Genomic DNA, 18,791 nt, shown 5'->3' on the forward strand with positions numbered 1-18,791 from the left:
GCGGTCTCTGGGTCCAGGGCCAGCCAGCGGTCTCTGGGTCCAGGGCCAGTCAGCGGTCTCTGGGTCCAGGGCCAGTCAGCGGTCTCTGAGTCCTGGGACAGTCAGCGGTCTCTGGGTCCAGGGCCAGTCAGCGGTCTCTGAGTCCAGGGCCAGCCAGCGGTCTCTGAGTCCAGGGCCAGCCAGCGGTCTCTGAGTCCAGGGCCAGTCAGCGGTCTCTGGGTCCAGGGCCAGTCAGCGGTCTCTGAGTCCAGGGCCAGTCAGCGGTCTCTGGGTCCAGGGACAGTCAGCGGTCTCTGGGTCCAAGGCCAGTCAGCGGTCTCTGGGTCCAGGGTCAGCGGTCTCTGGGTCCAGGGCCAGTCAGCGGTCTCTGAGTCCAGGGCCAGCCAGCGGTCTCTGAGTCCAGGGCCAGCCAGCGGTCTCTGGGTCCAAGGCCAGCCAGCGGTCTCTGGGTCCAAGGCCAGTCAGCGGTCTCTGGGTCCAAGGCCAGCCAGCGGTCTCTGTGTCCAGGGACAGTCAGCGGTCTCTGTGTCCAGGGACAGTCAGCGGTCTCTGAGTCCAGGGCCAGTCAGCGGTCTCTGAGTCCAGAGACAGTCAGCGGTCTCTGAGTCCAGGGCCAGTCAGCGGTCTCTGAGTCCAGAGACAGTCAGCGGTCTCTGGGTCCAGGGCCAGTCAGCGGTCTCTGGGTCCAGGGCCAGTCAGCGGTCTCTGGGTCCAGCGCCAGTCAGCGGTCTCTGGGTCCAGGGACAGTCAGCGGTCTCTGGGTCCAAGGCCAGTCAGCGGTCTCTGGGCCCAGGGACAGTCAGCGGTCTCTGGGCCCAGGGCCAGTCAGCGGTCTCTGGGTCCAGGGCCAGCCAGCGGTCTCTGAGTCCAGGGCCAGTCAGCGGTCTCTGGGTCCAGGGCCAGCCAGCGCTCTCTGGGTCCAGGGACAGTCAGCGGTCTCTGAGTCCAGGGACAGTCAGCGGTCTCTGAGTCCAGGGCCAGTCAGCGGTCTCTGGGTCCAAGGCCAGCCAGCGGTCTCTGAGTCCAGGGCCAGCCAGCGGTCTCTGAGTCCAGGGCCAGCCAGCGGTCTCTGGGTCCAAGGCCAGCCAGCGGTCTCTGGGTCCAAGGCCAGTCAGCGGTCTCTGGGCCCAGGGCCAGTCAGCGGTCTCTGAGTCCAGGGCCAGTCAGCGGTCTCTGAGTCCAGGGCCAGTCAGCGGTCTCTGGGTCCAGGGCCAGTCAGCGGTCTCTGAGTCCTGGGACAGTCAGCGGTCTCTGAGTCCAGGGCCAGCCAGCGGTCTCTGAGTCCAGGGCCAGCCAGCGGTCTCTGAGTCCAGGGCCAGTCAGCGGTCTCTGGGTCCAGGGCCAGTCAGCGGTCTCTGAGTCCAGGGCCAGTCAGCGGTCTCTGGGTCCAGGGACAGTCAGCGGTCTCTGGGTCCAAGGCCAGTCAGCGGTCTCTGGGTCCAGGGTCAGCGGTCTCTGGGTCCAGGGCCAGTCAGCGGTCTCTGAGTCCAGGGCTAGTCAGCGGTCTCTGAGTCCAGGGCCAGTCAGCGGTCTCTGAGTCCAGAGACAGTCAGCAGTCTCTGAGTCCAGGGCCAGTCAGCGGTCTCTGGGTCCAGGGCCAGTCAGCGGTCTCTGGGTCCAGGGCCAGTCAGCGGTCTCTGAGTCCAGGGCCAGCCAGCGGTCTCTGGGTCCAGGGCCAGTCAGCGGTCTCTGAGTCCAGGGCCAGTCAGCGGTCTCTGGGTCCAGGGCCAGTCAGCGGTCTCTGAGTCCTGGGACAGTCAGCGGTCTCTGGGTCCAGGGCCAGTCAGCGGTCTCTGAGTCCAGGGCCAGCCAGCGGTCTCTGAGTCCAGGGCCAGCCAGCGGTCTCTGAGTCCAGGGCCAGTCAGCGGTCTCTGGGTCCAGGGCCAGTCAGCGGTCTCTGAGTCCAGGGCCAGTCAGCGGTCTCTGGGTCCAGGGACAGTCAGCGGTCTCTGGGTCCAAGGCCAGTCAGCGGTCTCTGGGTCCAGGGTCAGCGGTCTCTGGGTCCAGGGCCAGTCAGCGGTCTCTGAGTCCAGGGCCAGCCAGCGGTCTCTGAGTCCAGGGCCAGCCAGCGGTCTCTGGGTCCAAGGCCAGCCAGCGGTCTCTGGGTCCAAGGCCAGTCAGCGGTCTCTGGGTCCAAGGCCAGCCAGCGGTCTCTGTGTCCAGGGACAGTCAGCGGTCTCTGTGTCCAGGGACAGTCAGCGGTCTCTGAGTCCAGGGCCAGTCAGCGGTCTCTGAGTCCAGAGACAGTCAGCGGTCTCTGAGTCCAGGGCCAGTCAGCGGTCTCTGAGTCCAGAGACAGTCAGCGGTCTCTGGGTCCAAGGCCAGTCAGCGGTCTCTGGGCCCAGGGACAGTCAGCGGTCTCTGGGCCCAGGGCCAGTCAGCGGTCTCTGGGTCCAGGGCCAGCCAGCGGTCTCTGAGTCCAGGGCCAGTCAGCGGTCTCTGGGTCCAGGGCCAGCCAGCGCTCTCTGGGTCCAGGGACAGTCAGCGGTCTCTGAGTCCAGGGACAGTCAGCGGTCTCTGAGTCCAGGGCCAGTCAGCGGTCTCTGTGTCCAGGGCCAGTCAGCGGTCTCTGAGTCCAGGGACAGTCAGCGGTCTCTGGGTCCAAGGCCAGCCAGCGGTCTCTGGGTCCAGGGCCAGTCAGCGGTCTCTGGGTCCAGGGCCAGTCAGCGGTCTCTGAGTCCAGGGCCAGTCAGCGGTCTCTGGGTCCAGGGACAGTCAGCGGTCTCTGGGTTTAGGGATCGTCAGAGGTCTCTGGGTCCAGGGACAGTCAGCGGTCTCTGGGTCCAGGGACAGTCAGCGGTCTCTGGGTCCAGGGCCAGTCAGCGGTCTCTGGGTCCAGGGCCAGTCAGCGGTCTCTGGGTCCAGGGACAGTCAGCGGTCTCTGTGTCCAGGGCCAGTCAGCGGTCTCTGAGTCCAGGGACAGTCAGCGGTCTCTGGGTCCAAGGCCAGCCAGCGGTCTCTGGGTCCAGGGCCAGTCAGCGGTCTCTGGGTCCAGGGACAGTCAGCGGTCTCTGGGTCCAGGGCCAGTCAGCGGTCTCTGGGCCCAGGGCCAGTCAGCGGTCTCTGGGTCCAGGGCCAGTCAGCGGTCTCTGGGTCCAGGGCCAGTCAGCGGTCTCTGGGTCCAGGGCCAGTCAGCGGTCTCTGGGTCCAGGGCCAGTCAGCGGTCTCTGGGTCCAGGGCCAGTCAGCGGTCTCTGGGTCCAGGGCCAGTCAGCGGTCTCTGGGTCCAGGGCCAGTCAGCGGTCTCTGGGTCCAGGGCCAGTCAGCGGTCTCTGAGTCCAGGCCGAGTTGGACACGGTGTTCTCACTGTCCAAACAAAACAGCTGTCAGTGCTGATCTGCGTCACCAGTATCTCCTATTCTGCTAATTTTGTAAGAACATATTGCTAAGTAAATTGCATAGAAACATTATTCTTGACAATGCCAGGTGGATTTTCACCCCCGCCATAGTACAGAGACCATGGTGGCCACCTGTCTATATGCGATGGTCAATAAGGCCAGTGTGACAGCTGTTACACCGATTAGCTCTGTGAGCTGCGTTTGTCTCTGTTGACAATGGCCTGAGTGAATCCATCTTGTTCGTTCTTTGCTAATAGACCTTACTCAGAAGGTCACTTTGGGCCTTCAACTTTTTGGAAAACGCTCCCCATCGACCTGAGAAAAGTTGGTTTTAGAAAAAAACGAAGGCTTCACTGTCATTCTGTCTATCTTGTTCCTTACGAGCTGTTAGAATTCGTTATGGTTGCTTTCATTCCTGGAGCCAAGAGACCCTAGAGTTAGGCATGCACTATATAACCGCCTTATAGTATAACCTAACACCATATGACATATAACATAAATCATATATAATATATTAGAACATTGGAATGTTGAGAGCTCCATTGAAGACAATGAAATGGCTCAGGGCCACTAATGGCGGGTATAGGCCTGCAGTGCAGACATCCCAATGTTTGTCTTTCTGTTTCTCCATGTTTACAGAGACATTCCACACTCAGTGAGTGGACTGTATTCTAATTGCCTTATAGTACTTCTGCCTGCTTCTGCTATAGCCGTTGTTAAAGGCTCTAAACCTTCTTATAGGATAATTTGAAGATTTTTGGACATGTTGATATTTACTTTAAAGTTGTGTCCACAAAATCCGTGCTGTGGTTCAGTCTTATTTTAAAAGATGCTCAGTACGGATTTCGAAGTAAAACAGATTCTGTTGTGATAGTTGTAGAAACCTTGTTTTTTGGCGGATGACGTTCACTCAATGGTGCTTGATTTCAAACGCACATTTTGAGGCCTTACCCTGGGGTTCTGAGTCAGTCAGGGATAACTGAGCGTTCCTTTTAGGGCCAATGTTTTTTGCCTGAATGTTGATTGCCCCAATACTGATGAATGTCAAAATGAGCATCCAATACACTCATTAAAGCCAACTTACTCCCGTGGTCATCTCGCGTCCATACACCAATGTGCTCTATCTAGGTTTTCCTGATCACCTTCTTCAGCATCTGCAAGTGGTGCAGAACGTAGCGGCCCATCTATTATTTAAAGTTTCACGCCATTTGCTCCTATCTAAAAGAGTTACACTGGTTTCCAGTCAAAAAGAACACTTTGTTTTAAGACCCCTGTTCTAGCACATCAGGGGTTTTATGGTAAAAGTCCTCTGTGTTTGTTTTTCTGTCAGGGTGCGGCAATACTGCCCAAAGAGAGCGCTCGGCTGATGGGGGTCACTCGCTTTAAGCGGGTAGGAGAGGGGGTCCCCTGTTACGGTTCTGGCCACGAAAGCATGGAAACCTTACCTTCTCATCTCAGATACATACAGAATGAAGGCTGTCTCCATACAAAGGCTTCTTAGGGTTACAAAGGCTTCTTGACTCACTGATCCAATATACGACGATTAACCAACTAGAAGTCAATATGAAAAAGACCCTGATTGTTCCCTTTGGCAAGAAACGTTATGGAGGTGGTGGCTGGTCACTAAACAAAACAAGCCTCAGCACGGGTCAATCATACAAATACCTAGGCGTCCATATGGACTCTAGGGGTAACTTTGTAAAGCAGAGTAATGTGATTGCAGCCAAAGCCACGGCACTAATGGTATCATTGACCAAGCTGTCGACGAAACTCTCAGGTCCAACTCTTAGAAGTTCTAAGAGCAAAGATTGGCCCCACATTATCATACGGTATAGAGACCTTCAAAGGTAAAATGAACACCGCCTTAAACAAAAACACAACAAGAATTTACAAAAAAGTACTGCATTTGCCAAGTTCCGCATCCCCTGCGCAGATCAGACTAGAGTTGGGGCTAACAAATTACAATGCCCATAATCTTGGCACATACCTAAAGCTCTGCCACAGACTAAGACAGGCCGAATCTGGCACACTAGAATTTCTAGTCTGGAAAGAGATTAACAAGAGTAACCCAGAAGGATCATTTGGCCGTCTTTTGAAGGATACATCCACCAGTTATCAGCCGCTGACCTCTGGGCCTTCAATCCTACCCAATCTGCCTTTAAAAATGCAATTAAAAAATGTGTGAGATCGATATCCCTCGCAATTGACTACGCCCTCCTCATGAAACGCAGCCATTCTTGGGCAGTAGTTAACTCCTACAAACAAGTATCTGTAGCAACGTATTTTTCCACCACTTTTTCACTCCATCTAAAGCGCAGTTTCATTGCCCTAAGAATGGGGGACTGGCGTTTTCTTCAAAATCTACCCACCTGGCGACGTACGGAGGAGGACACAACCTGTAGAGGATGTGGGTCAGCGATAGAATCAATTTTGCACGTGGTTTGCATCTGCCCCACCTTTAACTCTCAACGCAGGCGCATGCTTAGGCCAGAATGGATCAGGTTGGGGGTTCGGCCCTGTAGGCATGCCATCACCGCTGCTTTGTCTATGGACAACACTGTTTTAAACATAAAACTTGCTAAATTTATTCAACAAGCGTATCGCTGCCTTAATACAAAGAAAACAGCCATGGCCTTGCCACTGACTTTTTAGAGTAAACAATGTACTGTAACAGAATCCCCAACGTCCTTGAGGGTCGTAACACTAATCGAAACTCTGCAGCATGTATCCTTTATGGTTTGATTTTATAATTGAATACGATGGGAGATGTTTGAGACACCCCAGGCCATGTTTAACAAAACAGTTTAAATTTTTATTTTTTTTATGCTCTTTATGTTTGCATTGGCTTCTCTTTTAAACTATTTTTCTCACAAAACTGTACACAATGTGATTTGGGAAACTTTTAAAGATATTGTTTTATATCTAAATAAAGATTATTATTATTATTATTATCTGTCTCCATAAGAGGTTACCAACTCATCTGTTTAGGTCACATTGGAGTTGTTTTTGAGAGCTTACCTGTTTGATCAGCACCAGGGCACTGACCAAGTAGCTGCGTGAGCTATATAAGCTCATTCATTTAGTCATTCATTCATTCTCTCTCATCAATACATTTGTTGATGAGTATGTTTTTGTGTGTTGTCTGTGTGTTTGTCCATAGAAACACAGTACACGGCACTATACAGCCATTACATCAAAAACATGCATTTAGTACAAGCCAGATCCACTGTCTGTTCTCGCTTATCCTCTGTGTTATTGTGTTCAATGCCGCTGTGGAGCTTTGGTCCATCATCAAAGTCCACAATGGTGATTCTGCTGGTTACGCTATTTGTATAACCTACTTATAGACACTTTTTCATTTAAGAACGGCCTAATGTAATTGCTGCGCTGTGCCTCTTGTCTTGGTGTAGTTTAATGCAGTAAGAAATGCGGATCTAAAACATTTCTTGCTGAAACTAAAATTAAATTCTACCCTGGTCCAGATTTGTAGCATTGACATTTGTTAGTCTTACATTTTTAAAGACAGTGGTTATTAATTCTAAAATTCATGTACTCACCAGGTGCAGTCACACAGATTGCCTTTTCCTGACCCCCTAAATTCTGACAGAATAGCAGCAATGAGCAGAAAACCTAACTTCACCCCGTCATTTGCAGACCGGCCTCGGAAGCCAATGAGCACCCAGGTAAGTACCACTTGCTGGGTGCCTTTTACTCACCGTATTTACTATTGCAGTGCATCACCATGTGTATGCTTTCCGTGATGATATTGTGTCTGTGGGTATCTTGCCATCTGTATTGTTGCGAGTCAATATTTTTGTATTCAGTATATTGAGATAGAACTATAGGGGGCAGTATTACATAGAGGGAGTATTTTGGTACAAGTCTCAATGGACAATCTAGGGTTAGTGACTGTGGGGACTGATCAGCATTTGTATTCCAAAGAAAAGGCTCTCGCAGCTCAGGTAGGAGGAAATTCACCCAGTGCTCATCAGTCAACGGTCCCGATCAGTATACACAACTGAAGCATTCAATTCACTCTTGTGCACATCAGTCTCAGGACCTTATCAGGAAAGAGGGTTATGATCGCTTACTGCTTCTCATATTAAAGCCCTCTCAGAGTTTACATCTTAGGGCATCTGATGACCTTGGGGAAATCATTGAAAAGGGTCTATCATATCTTCAGCCGGGAATATCTGGCCATCCTATTATCAGATCACCCTGCACGTGTCAATCACTAGGTCCCTCAGAAATTTGAGTTAGGTGGCATTTGATCACCTTTTGTAGATCAATGAGAGAATCCTTTCAGAAGTTTGGTCTGAAGAAGGTGTGATCATTTTGGGCAATTCTTTCAAAGAAGCTTACCCGTAGCGGACTCTGTGAAATTGGTTTATTTTGTAAAGATGTGTTCAGGTCTCAACTTGAGTAAGATGTTTTTTAGTGGATTAAAATATATTCAGCCAGTTTATTACATGGCCGCTTATTGGAACTAATGTTTACGCTTCACTTTCACATGGTCTTGCTTCAGACAGAAACTGTCAGGTAACACTGAAGGCCCTGCTTCTGTTGCCCTTCAGTTGTCCTGCAGCATTAGCAGTGGGCTCAGGTTTGTTTTTGGGTTCCGTTTTCAGCACTGCACTTACAAGTAGTTGAATTGAAAAAGTGATCGCTCTTGTTTTACGTTCACTACAGCTGAGAGTAGCAGTGAGTGCAAAACTGGGAAAATGTGGCAATAACTCATTCATAATGGGCACCAAAAAGTTTGTGTGATCGATCTCCTGTTATTAATACCTATGTCTGAAACAGGCACAATAGTATACAAATACACATACTATACAAATACTATTTACTGAGAAGGGAATTTACAGCCAGTTATAGCATCAAACTTTTGATGTGACAAAACAGCAAACTGAGTTTAGTATTGCGCCATTGCCTTTTATTTGTATCATACACACTTCTATGTTTTCATTCTCTGTTAATCACTGTGTGATCACATGAGCACTGAACATGGGTTTATTGTGTATATATATATATATATATATATTCACTGAAAAAAACATAGGTTTCACACCAGTTATAGTTAGCTGGAAATTTTACTCACATAAAACCATTGAAATGCCCACGTTATAGTTAGTTGGACTCACTATAACTTGCGCGTGCAATGCACTGCTGATGACGTCACATATTACATCACTCATGACATGGTCAGTGACATCACTCATGACATCACTGATGCCACCATCCTTGTGACAGAGTGACAGTCCTCCTTTCACTGTAATGTAACCCTTGAAACACATATTCAAAAATAGAAACTAACATTTTCAAAAAAATGGAGATACCCATACCAGTTACAACAGTGAATTTAATAGGTTTTTAAAATGCTAATTCTTAACTATAACTGGTGTGAAACCTGTTTTTTTGCATAGGTTTTTTAATAGCTAATTTCTATTTTATAATGAATCCTATATTGTATATTTATGTAATACTATTTAAAAAAAAAAAAGTATTTATTTATTTATTTTTTGCCCTGGAGCGCCCCGGTGCGCGTACCGGTGAGCGTCCCGTTAGTGCTATTGCCGCGAACGAAAACAACATTGTGACGTATCGCGTAGCCGCGACGCCGTGCGTCATAAGACACATATCGCGTAGCCGCGAGATGCGTCTTATGACGCACGGCGTAAGCGCACCCGGAAGCGCCCGAGCGCATACGATCGCGCAACGTAAGCGCCCCGACGCGCTTACGCTACGCGCCCCGGGCGCGTAGTGTAAGCGTGTCGGGTCATGTGACCTGAAAAAAACACTTTTCATTGGTTCCTAACAGCTTTTTTAACAAAGAATGAAATCCCCACCCATTTCCTTCACTTCTTCTTTCACGTTTGTGACTGCAAGACCTGCCTTTTTGCTGTTGGATCTTTGTGGGAATAAAATCTTGGATTATCATGGCTGCCAGACCATCCAGCAGTGAAGATGACTCCAATGAATTCCTTGATGAAGAGGCTCCTCAGCCGAAAGTAAAAGAACACTTTATTTGGAAGTTTCTTTCTATTCCTGATGACCAGAAAAAAGTAAATGCTCCAAAAGTGGAGTGCAGGATTTGTCACACTGTCCTGTCACGGGGTGACCCCACTAAGAAATATTAATTTGGTAACTCCACAATGATTCGCCATGTGGAGAGGAGGCACCCCCAGAATTTTGCCCGGGAAAGTGTCAGGGCTCTGGCACGAGAGGCTCCCAGTGATGGGGCCTCTACTTCAACCGGAGGACAAATTGCATCAGGGAGGGAGCAATCACAAGAGCAGATTCCCGTCATCCAGCCTGCTTTTAAAGGCGTTATTAAATGCAGATATTGCGATAAGTTACTTTGCTATGGGGAACAAAGTGTTCTGCTCATGGTTCGAGCATTGGATAACCATCGCTGCCGTTTCCAGCCCTAATTTTATTTTTTTTTTGCTCCTGTTGAGCAGTTTCCCATTCCCTGTTTTTGTTTTTGTTCTAAAAAAAGAAAAAAAAAAGAAAAAAAGTTCTTTTCAGAACTACCTCCAATTCTCATCAAAGAGCTGTGTTCTTAAAAAAATGAAAAAGAGTAAGAGAAGTGGAGTGCATTGATAAACAAGAAGAAAATGAGTGAGAAAGCACAGAAAGGGACGAGGGGAGAAGGGAAGTGAAGTAGGGGGACTGAAAGAAGGTGAGTGTCTGACCTCACCTCATCTGCACCCTGTTACCATCAATTATACCCAATACATTGAGGCCTGTCCAGGGGGCACAGAGGAGGTGAGTCTTGTCCAAGGGTCAGAGGAGGTGAGTCCTCTCCACTGCACTCATGGACACAGGCCTCACCTCCTTTGCACCCCTGGACATACCTCACCTCATCTGCACAATCTACTTCCTAATCTGAGGAAACACAGGTGACATGATTGTAAAAGGTTCAAATATATTTATTTAATCATGCAGAACCATGGTAAGCTCCCCGGTACGCTCCCCGCGGGGCACTTTAATAGCCCCCACATCAAACCTAGGGGGTCAGGGGTGTTCTACCCTTATGGTCATTTCCCCCCTTGTTTTTGCCACCTCTTGTGTCTTGTTCCTACCGAGACACAAGATGGCGGCCGCACCGGACTGTTTGGAATGTTGACAGACACCCGAGAGCCAATCAGCTTTCCGCTCGCGTACTCGTGTAGCGCGCCGGGTGCGCTCCCTGGTGCGCGTACCGGGGTGCGCTTATAGATATATATATTTTTTTTAACCTAAATTACTCAAAATCCTCTGGAGCACATATCTTGAGACATAGCAAAGGCACATCGGGCTACCAGTCCCTACAATTTTGCCAAGTTTGATGGGAATCCATTCAGCCGTTCGGGTTAAAAGTGAGTCCAACCGCCCTATGGAAATTAACATGGAGAAAACACGTTTTGGGACCCCCTTTTATCTCGGCCCCCGCTTGACGAATCCTCCGCAAACTTTCAGGGAAGGAGCAGAGCGGAGCGGGCCATCTAATTTGAGAAATTCGCGAAAATTCGTCCACCGGCGCCAAAGTTATTCCCAATAGAATGTTGCGGATTTCCTATGGAAACTAGGTCCTAACTATAACTACCTACTGGCGACCGCCAGTAGGTAATATATGTATAGTATATATATATATATATATATATATATATATATATGTATATATATATATATATATATATATATATGTATATATATATATATATATGTATATATATATATATATATATATATGACATTCAGTACCAAAGCTAGGCTTTAAAAGCCTGCAGAGTCCACCTTGTTAGCCTATCCACAAATGCGAAAATCCGAACACTTAGCCAATCAGACTCCTGATAAGAAACAAGTTACTTACCTGTAAACCGTGGCTCTTCACAATCATCACTCTTCCTGTCACCACCGTACCTCAGATTTCTTACCACAAGTCATGTGAAGGGAGTGTCCCTCAGCTGTGCACCTTTTTTGCTTGGAGAAACCTATTTTAGAATTTTTCAACACATTCTGACCATTACTTTCCGCTACAGCAACCTGCCTCGCCTCTGGGTGACCTTTCCTGACTGGAATCATGGCAGAAAAAAAATATTTTAAAAAAAGGTCTCTTCAGACCTTGTGGATGCTGTGGGAAGCTAAGGCTTTTTTTCTGAAGATCCCCACAAGGAGCGTATTTATTGTCAGCACCATTCCCATACACCTAAGCAGTGCAAGATCTGTCACACTTTCTTTGCAAAGACACTCCAGGTCAGAAAAGCTAGAATACTACTATGGCTTCAAAGGATTGAAGGAAATCACACAAAGGTACATCTGTTTATCCCCTTCCAAGCAGGACTAATTTCCCCGCGGTGCAGGGGGTGGAGGGGCCGTGCGCCCTGGGGCTAGTGACGAGCCCAGCTCGTCATGCTGCACAGTGGAGCTGTGCTCATGACGAGCTGGGCTCGTCACGACTCCGCCCACTCCAATAGAACGCCCGCACAGGCGGGGAATTAGCAGCGTGTGGGCGGGCCGCGGCAGTTATGACGAGCTCGGCTCGTCATGAGCACAGATCCACTGTGCCTCATGACAAGCTGAGCTCGTCATAAGCATGGAAGGGGTTAAAAAGAAAAGGAAGACAAATGTGTGTGTGTGTGTGTGTGTGTGGATTCAGTAAACAGCAAGTTGTGGGCCACCCTGTGTATCAGGTAGACCACCACCAACCTACATACAAGTTTGTACACATGCATAAACTTGTTGATGATAGAGTGACTTTAATTAATGGTTCAGAAGAATGCCCCAGAACCTAATAATAGGTCCAAGATAGGGCAGAAATATGTTGACCTTTTTTCTCTAGGGGAGATCCTTTTATTAACTTCCCTTCACTGTTTTTATTCTATCCCTTGGAGACATCGGAATCAAATTTAGAATTAGCTCACCAAGAGGTAGCTTTAATTCACTTCACCTACATTTCGTTAGCACTCTGTACCTCTCTCACCCACACCAACTCCTAATCTAGGTTAAGGAACACTACAAGGAAGGACCACATTAAGAGCTCCTCTCTCCGGTAGAGTTGTAGCCCACACCTGGTACCATTTGTCCAGGTTTGAGGAGGAACGCTATGATGCAGCATGTCACCTTTGGGTCAATGAGTGTTCTCGTCCTAAATAATAAATCTTTTTTGCATACACTCATATGTTTTGCTTCCTTTTCTTTTTAACCAGATGTACGTATTTGATTTGTATTAGTTAGGAAGTGATACATAGATGGTTTGGTTACTAGCTCCTGCTGGACTCCCATTGTGTTTTAATTCAAAAGACTAAAGCCAGTGAAATGCACAACTTGGAAAGGAAATCTTAAAAAAGACTGACAAAACGCACAAAAGAAGTCATTCTCAAGAAGGTTATCCTAAATGTGTTCCTCAGGGTGAACCTTCGGGGAAGTTGGAGAGAAAAGGGCACAAATGAACTGAAGTGTCATCCCCTAAACCACACACTTCTACATCCTAGACCTCAGAACATCACATAAAGAAAGAGACAAGTCTCCAGAAGACTTATTCGGAACCTTCTTGTCCATTTAAGGTAAAGGCTCAGAATAAGCAGAAATCTAAGCTGCTATCGATAGACAGATCGTTGACTACCCCTTTGACAAAGAAAACACCATAAAAAATGGCTTCTACCCCATGATTATGGCAGGTCCGAGGACAGCTTTGATAATGACAATGTTGACTATGACATCGTCGACTGAGACAACTTTGTTGATGACCGTGCCAACGACAGCCCCTTCGATGGAAGGATCGCTGATGTCACATAAACCGCCTTTGACAACAGAAGTATCGACGAGACCTGCGGGATGATATTTTCAATTTAAGATTTTCCAGTACCAATTCCTCTGGAACACACATTACGTGATAGGTGCACATCTATCATAAATTCTATTTTGCGATTTATTCTATTAAAAATATCTTACTATCACGCGCTGTCATATAATTGGTTACTGAGCTAGGAACCATTATTTTCCAGTATTGGATTTTTCATAGATTCACATGCTTGGATCATACCTGTCACAGAGGCGGCAATCTCTTTGCGACAACTTGGTTGGCAACAGTGCCAAGGACAACCCTTTTGATGGAAGGATCATCAATGACACACAAACATCTGTCAATGATGGAATTATTTACGAGACTTTTTTTTTTAACTTGTCTTTATTAATGACATTGCACAGTATCACATTGCAGATCCGTCATATGTATGTTGTAGCACATCATTGCTTTACCATATAGCACCAATTATTACTTTCCACATCCTAAGAGTGTCAGCTTGTCGCATGCATTGGTACATTTTTAAAGCTTATCGTCGGCCTTGACGGTGTTACTCAGCCTCAACTTACCCAGCGGATCACTGTACATAGCAATGCTCATCAGTATTAACGCCTTAACCAAACCGCCGCGGTGCTGGTGTTTCTAAAGGGTGGGCGGGGCTCCGTCGGCTGTTGGCCGACGGCAGCACTAGGGAGGTAGTGCTCCCGTCGGCCAACGGCCGACGGCAGCATGCAAGGGGTTATAGATTAGAGTAAAAAGAATGTAAATAAGACAATAAGTAAACTAATAAACAAGAGAAACCTATGGCAGCGACTGTGATGAGTATAACATTTATTTAGAGTCTGACCTTCGGGGAGAATGGCGTATCATGTTTTACGTTTTGGGTGAAAGGGCCAATCCCATTTTTTATGTTGGGTGCTGGTGGGATGTGATTCTGGGTTTGTGTGGGTTCGACCTCACTTTCATTCTGGTCTGCTGTCAGCGACATTCCTTCCAACATTTGTCCCCACTCCGTTAGGTCTCTCTCTGCACTCTCATCAACTCTCAATGCTCTGAGTCGACACTCTTTGGCCACAACGCAACTCCTGCTTGTCCTCCCACCATTTATCTAGCGTGGAGGGAGTGGAGAGGATCCAATGTATTGCAATTCTATGTTTCGCCAGAACCAAGCCTAGAAGCGCAAACTTGTGCTGTATCCGCGTCCCCTTTTTTGGCATCGGCAGGACACTCAATTGGCACTGTTTTAGGAACCTCCATTTGCACTACTCTGTCACCTGACACCAATATTTTTGCAAGCATAAGCAACTCCAGATCATGTGAAAGAATGTAGAATGTAGCGGGGTCAGTACTGCATCGTGGGCATGCTGAGGATTGCCTGGGGTGAACCGCGTGAATCGCTGCGGGGTCAGATATGTGCAGTGTAGATGATGGAGCTGGGTGAGTTTGAACCCGACATTACTGGCTACCTCTGCCACCTGTGACAATGCCCTCCTCTACTCTCCGTCTGTTAGTGGGGACGATAAGTTCGCCTCCCATATTCCTCTGGCTACAGACAAGTCAATCGCTCGATCCTCTTCCAGTGCCTTCTAAATTTGGGAGATAAGCCCTCTTTTGCCAGCTTGCGGGACTCCTGTGGCTTCTCCGGGAACGAGGTCCATATCTCACGGACTGTGCGCAAGACTTTTGCGTTGTGCAAAAAGGGTCCTTCTGGGATTTAGAACCATTCTTTTGCCTCATCAAATGTAAGGAAGGTCCTATTTAGGTACATGTCTTTAGCTGTAACGCATCCCCCTTCGTACCATTTCGTGATGTTCATGGCTGTCTGAATTTCTTTAAATCCCTGTAGCCATTTGAGTGGGAGCGCCCGGGCATAGGGATGCCTGCGGAGGACCAGGGTGACTGCCTGTTCCCAGGCCTCTGCCACCCATCGTATTATATGTGGGCAGTCCCTGGGGGCCCCTGAGCTCATCATAAGATATCTCGGCAGTTTTGACCTGCTACTCCACTCCCCCAGTATCTCCTTGTCCACCGTGCGCTTGCCCATGCACCACTGGACTGCATAATGCAATGATCCCGCTATATAATAAAGTCTAAAATGTGGGAGGTCCAAACCCCCGGAATCCATGTCTAATTTAAGCGTCTCCAATTTTACTCTGTTTTGTCCGCCGGCCCATACCAGGGAGATTAGGAGACTGTTCGGGGTATCAAATGTGGATTTCGGGATGCTACAAAAGGAGTTCTGCAATATGTAAAGGCGACGAGGCAGCATCACCATTTTTGCCAAAGCTACCCTACCTATTACAGAGAGGGGGAGCTTGTTCCAGAATTGAATTGACTCTTTTAGGCCCGTTAGGACTTTACCCATGTTTAATGTGTATTGAGGTTCAGGCTGGTGGGTTACCTGTATGCCTAGGTATCTAAAATGGTCACTTTCCCAACCAAATCCCACCTCGGGTAGGTCCTGTGTTTCACTGCACGCAAGGGCAGCCAGCGGGAATAGTACCGATTTCTGATGATTAATATGCAGGCCGGACCCTGAAACAAAGGATGTCAGTAACCCCTAGAGCACTGGGATCGCCTCTTCCGGCTGATGAATGTATATAACTATTATGCACCACGGGGCCATGTCCCTCCGAAGTCGTATTGCCAGAGGTTTCATCGCGAAAAGTTGTGGGGATAATGGGCATCTCTGCCGTGTACCCCTCTCAATTTGTAGCGCCTCTGATACCAGACCTCTGTTCCGCCCTCAAGCTTTCGGCTGATGATACAGTAGCCTGACCCAGGCCATATATTTTCCACTGAATCCCATTCTCCTCAGCACTTCATATAGATATTCCCACCGCAACATATCAAATGCTTTTTCAATACCTAGGGAGACTACCCGGCCTGGAGTTCACTATCATCTGCTGAGTGTAAGACATGGTACAACCGTCGTATAGTCATATTCGTTCCTCTCCCCGGTATGAAACCACATTGGTCTTTGTGCACCAGGCAAGTAATTTAGTATCCAACCCCAACATTGACAAGGGTCTGCACGAGCCAGGGTCATTTGCGTCTCTGCCAGGTGTAGGGAGCATGACTATCCGTGTCTCCCTCATAGATTGCTGCAAACTTAGCACATATTTTGCCTCCTGTAAAGTCTCCAGCAGGTGTGGGAGTAGCAAATCAGCATATGTCTGGTAGAATTCCTTCAGGATCCGTTCCGGGCCTGGTGATTTACAGCGGGCCATGCTTGGTAGCACCTCCCGTAATTCCTCCTCCACCTGGAGAGCTGCCCGGCATGGACCCTGGGACCTCATGGTATATCTTGGCTAAATGATTGAACAGCACAGAATTGACATCCACCTGTGTGGTGGCTATGGTTCCGTCTTGGTGCCTTAGTGTGAGTATAAGCAGGGGAAGGACGCTCCCGCTTCAGTAACCAAGCCAATAACTTCCCGGATCTTCACCTTCTCTATGGAGCAACTGGCGATACTTGCATCTGACCAGGCAATCTAACCTATCCCATATCTCCCCAACCCCTCTCCGTGCTTGGAGGAGAGAATCGCAGTGTGGCTCAAATCCACCCGAGTGACACACCGCACTCACCTATAGTTACCCAATAATAAGTCAGCCGGACAGTGGAGAAGAATAAACAAAGCAACTTTATTAGGCCACAAACTCCCATATGAGAGGGCCCCGTCCGACCTCACCCCTAAGAGTGCGCCGAGAGGACTGACTCATCTCATCACAGCAATACATTATATCATGGTACAGCAGAATAAAACACGCCCATACTGGATAAATACTGGACCCCAGAGATGGTGAACAATGGTCTCACACAAGAGGCATCTGCACCTGCAATAGCAACATTTGTTATCTGTACCCAAGGCCACGGAGCCGAGCCTCAGCATCTCCAGCACATGAGAACAGTCGGATTTCGGGATGCTACAAAAGGAGTTCTGCAATATGTAAAGGCGACGAGGCAGCATCACCATTTTTGCCAAAGCTACCCTACCTATTACAGAGAGGGGGAGCTTGTTCCAGAATTGAATTGACTCTTTTAGGCCCGTTAGGACTTTACCCATGTTTAATGTGTATTGAGGTTCAGGCTGGTGGGTTACCTGTATGCCTAGGTATCTAAAATGGTCACTTTCCCAACCAAATCCCACCTCGGGTAGGTCCTGTGTTTCACTGCACGCAAGGGCAGCCAGCGGGAATAGTACCGATTTCTGATGATTAATATGCAGGCCGGACCCTGAAACAAAGGATGTCAGTAACCCCTAGAGCACTGGGATCGCCTCTTCCGGCTGATGAATGTATATAACTATTATGCACCACGGGGCCATGTCCTTCCGAAGTCGTATTGCCAGAGGTTTCATCGCGAAAAGTAGTGGGGATAATGGGCATCTCTGCCGTGTACCCCTCTCAATTTGTAGCGCCTCTGATACCAGACCTCTGTTCCGCCCTCAAGCTTTCGGCTGATGATACAGTAGCCTGACCCAGGCCATATATTTTCCACTGAATCCCATTCTCCTCAGCACTTCATATAGATATTCCCACCGCAACATATCAAATGCTTTTTCAATACCTAGGGAGACTACCCAGCCTGGAGTTCGCTATCATCTGCTGAGTGTAAGACATGGTACAACCGTCGTATAGTCATATTCGTTCCTCTCCCCGGTATGAAACCACATTGGTCTTTGTGCACCAGGCAAGTAATTTAGTATCCAACCCCAACATTGACAAGGGTCTGCACGAGCCTGGGTCATTTGCGTCTCTGCCAGGTGTAGGGAGCATGACTATCCGTGTCTCCCTCATAGATTGCTGCAAACTTAGCACATATTTTGCCTCCTGTAAAGTCTCCAGCAGGTGTGGGAGTAGCAAATCAGCATATGTCTGGTAGAATTCCTTCAGGATCCGTTCCGGGCCTGGTGATTTACAGCGGGCCATGCTTGGTAGCACCTCCCGTAATTCCTCCTCCACCTGGAGAGCTGCCCGGCATGGACCCTGGGACCTCATGGTATATCTTGGCTAAATGATTGAACAGCACAGAATTGACATCCACCTGTGTGGTGGCTATGGTTCCGTCTTGGTGCCTTAGTGTGAGTATAAGCAGGGGAAGGACGCTCCCGCTTCAGTAACCAAGCCAATAACTTCCCGGATCTTCACCTTCTCTATGGAGCAACTGGCGATACTTGCATCTGACCAGGCAATCTAACCTATCCCATATCTCCCCAACCCCTCTCCGTGCTTGGAGGAGAGAATCGCAGTGTGGCTCAAATCCACCCGAGTGACACACCGCACTCACCTATAGTTACCCAATAATAAGTCAGCCGGACAGTGGAGAAGAATAAACAAAGCAACTTTATTAGGCCACAAACTCCCATATGAGAGGGCCCCGTCCGACCTCACCCCTAAGAGTGCGCCGAGAGGACTGACTCATCTCATCACAGCAATACATTATATCATGGTACAGCAGAATAAAACACGCCCATACTGGATAAATACTGGACCCCAGAGATGGTGAACAATGGTCTCACACAAGAGGCATCTGCCCCTGCAATAGCAACATTTGTTATCTGTACCCAAGGCCACGGAGCCGAGCCTCAGCATCTCCAGCACATGAGAACAGTCTGATAAGGGGTTTTGCTATTAGTTTCGGTCAAAGTTAGCCAAGAAACAAAA

At 48.5% G+C, this 18,791-nt stretch overlaps 1 protein-coding gene across 1 annotated transcript in view; it reads left to right on the forward strand.

Moving 5' to 3' along the window:
* Window positions 1–18,791, forward strand: part of LOC144791478 (eukaryotic translation initiation factor 4 gamma 1-like) — a 324,564-nt gene that overhangs the window by 19,942 nt on the left and 285,831 nt on the right. Inside the window, exon 2 of the mRNA XM_078666169.1 lies at window positions 6,898–7,020. Within this exon, the coding sequence (XP_078522295.1) occupies window positions 6,955–7,020 (66 nt within the window). The 5' untranslated portion in view covers window positions 6,898–6,954. The remainder of the gene's footprint in view (window positions 1–6,897; window positions 7,021–18,791) is intronic.

Source organism: Lissotriton helveticus, chromosome 11, assembly GCF_964261635.1.
Source record: "Lissotriton helveticus chromosome 11, aLisHel1.1, whole genome shotgun sequence".
Taxonomy (NCBI): Eukaryota; Metazoa; Chordata; class Amphibia; order Caudata; family Salamandridae; genus Lissotriton; species Lissotriton helveticus.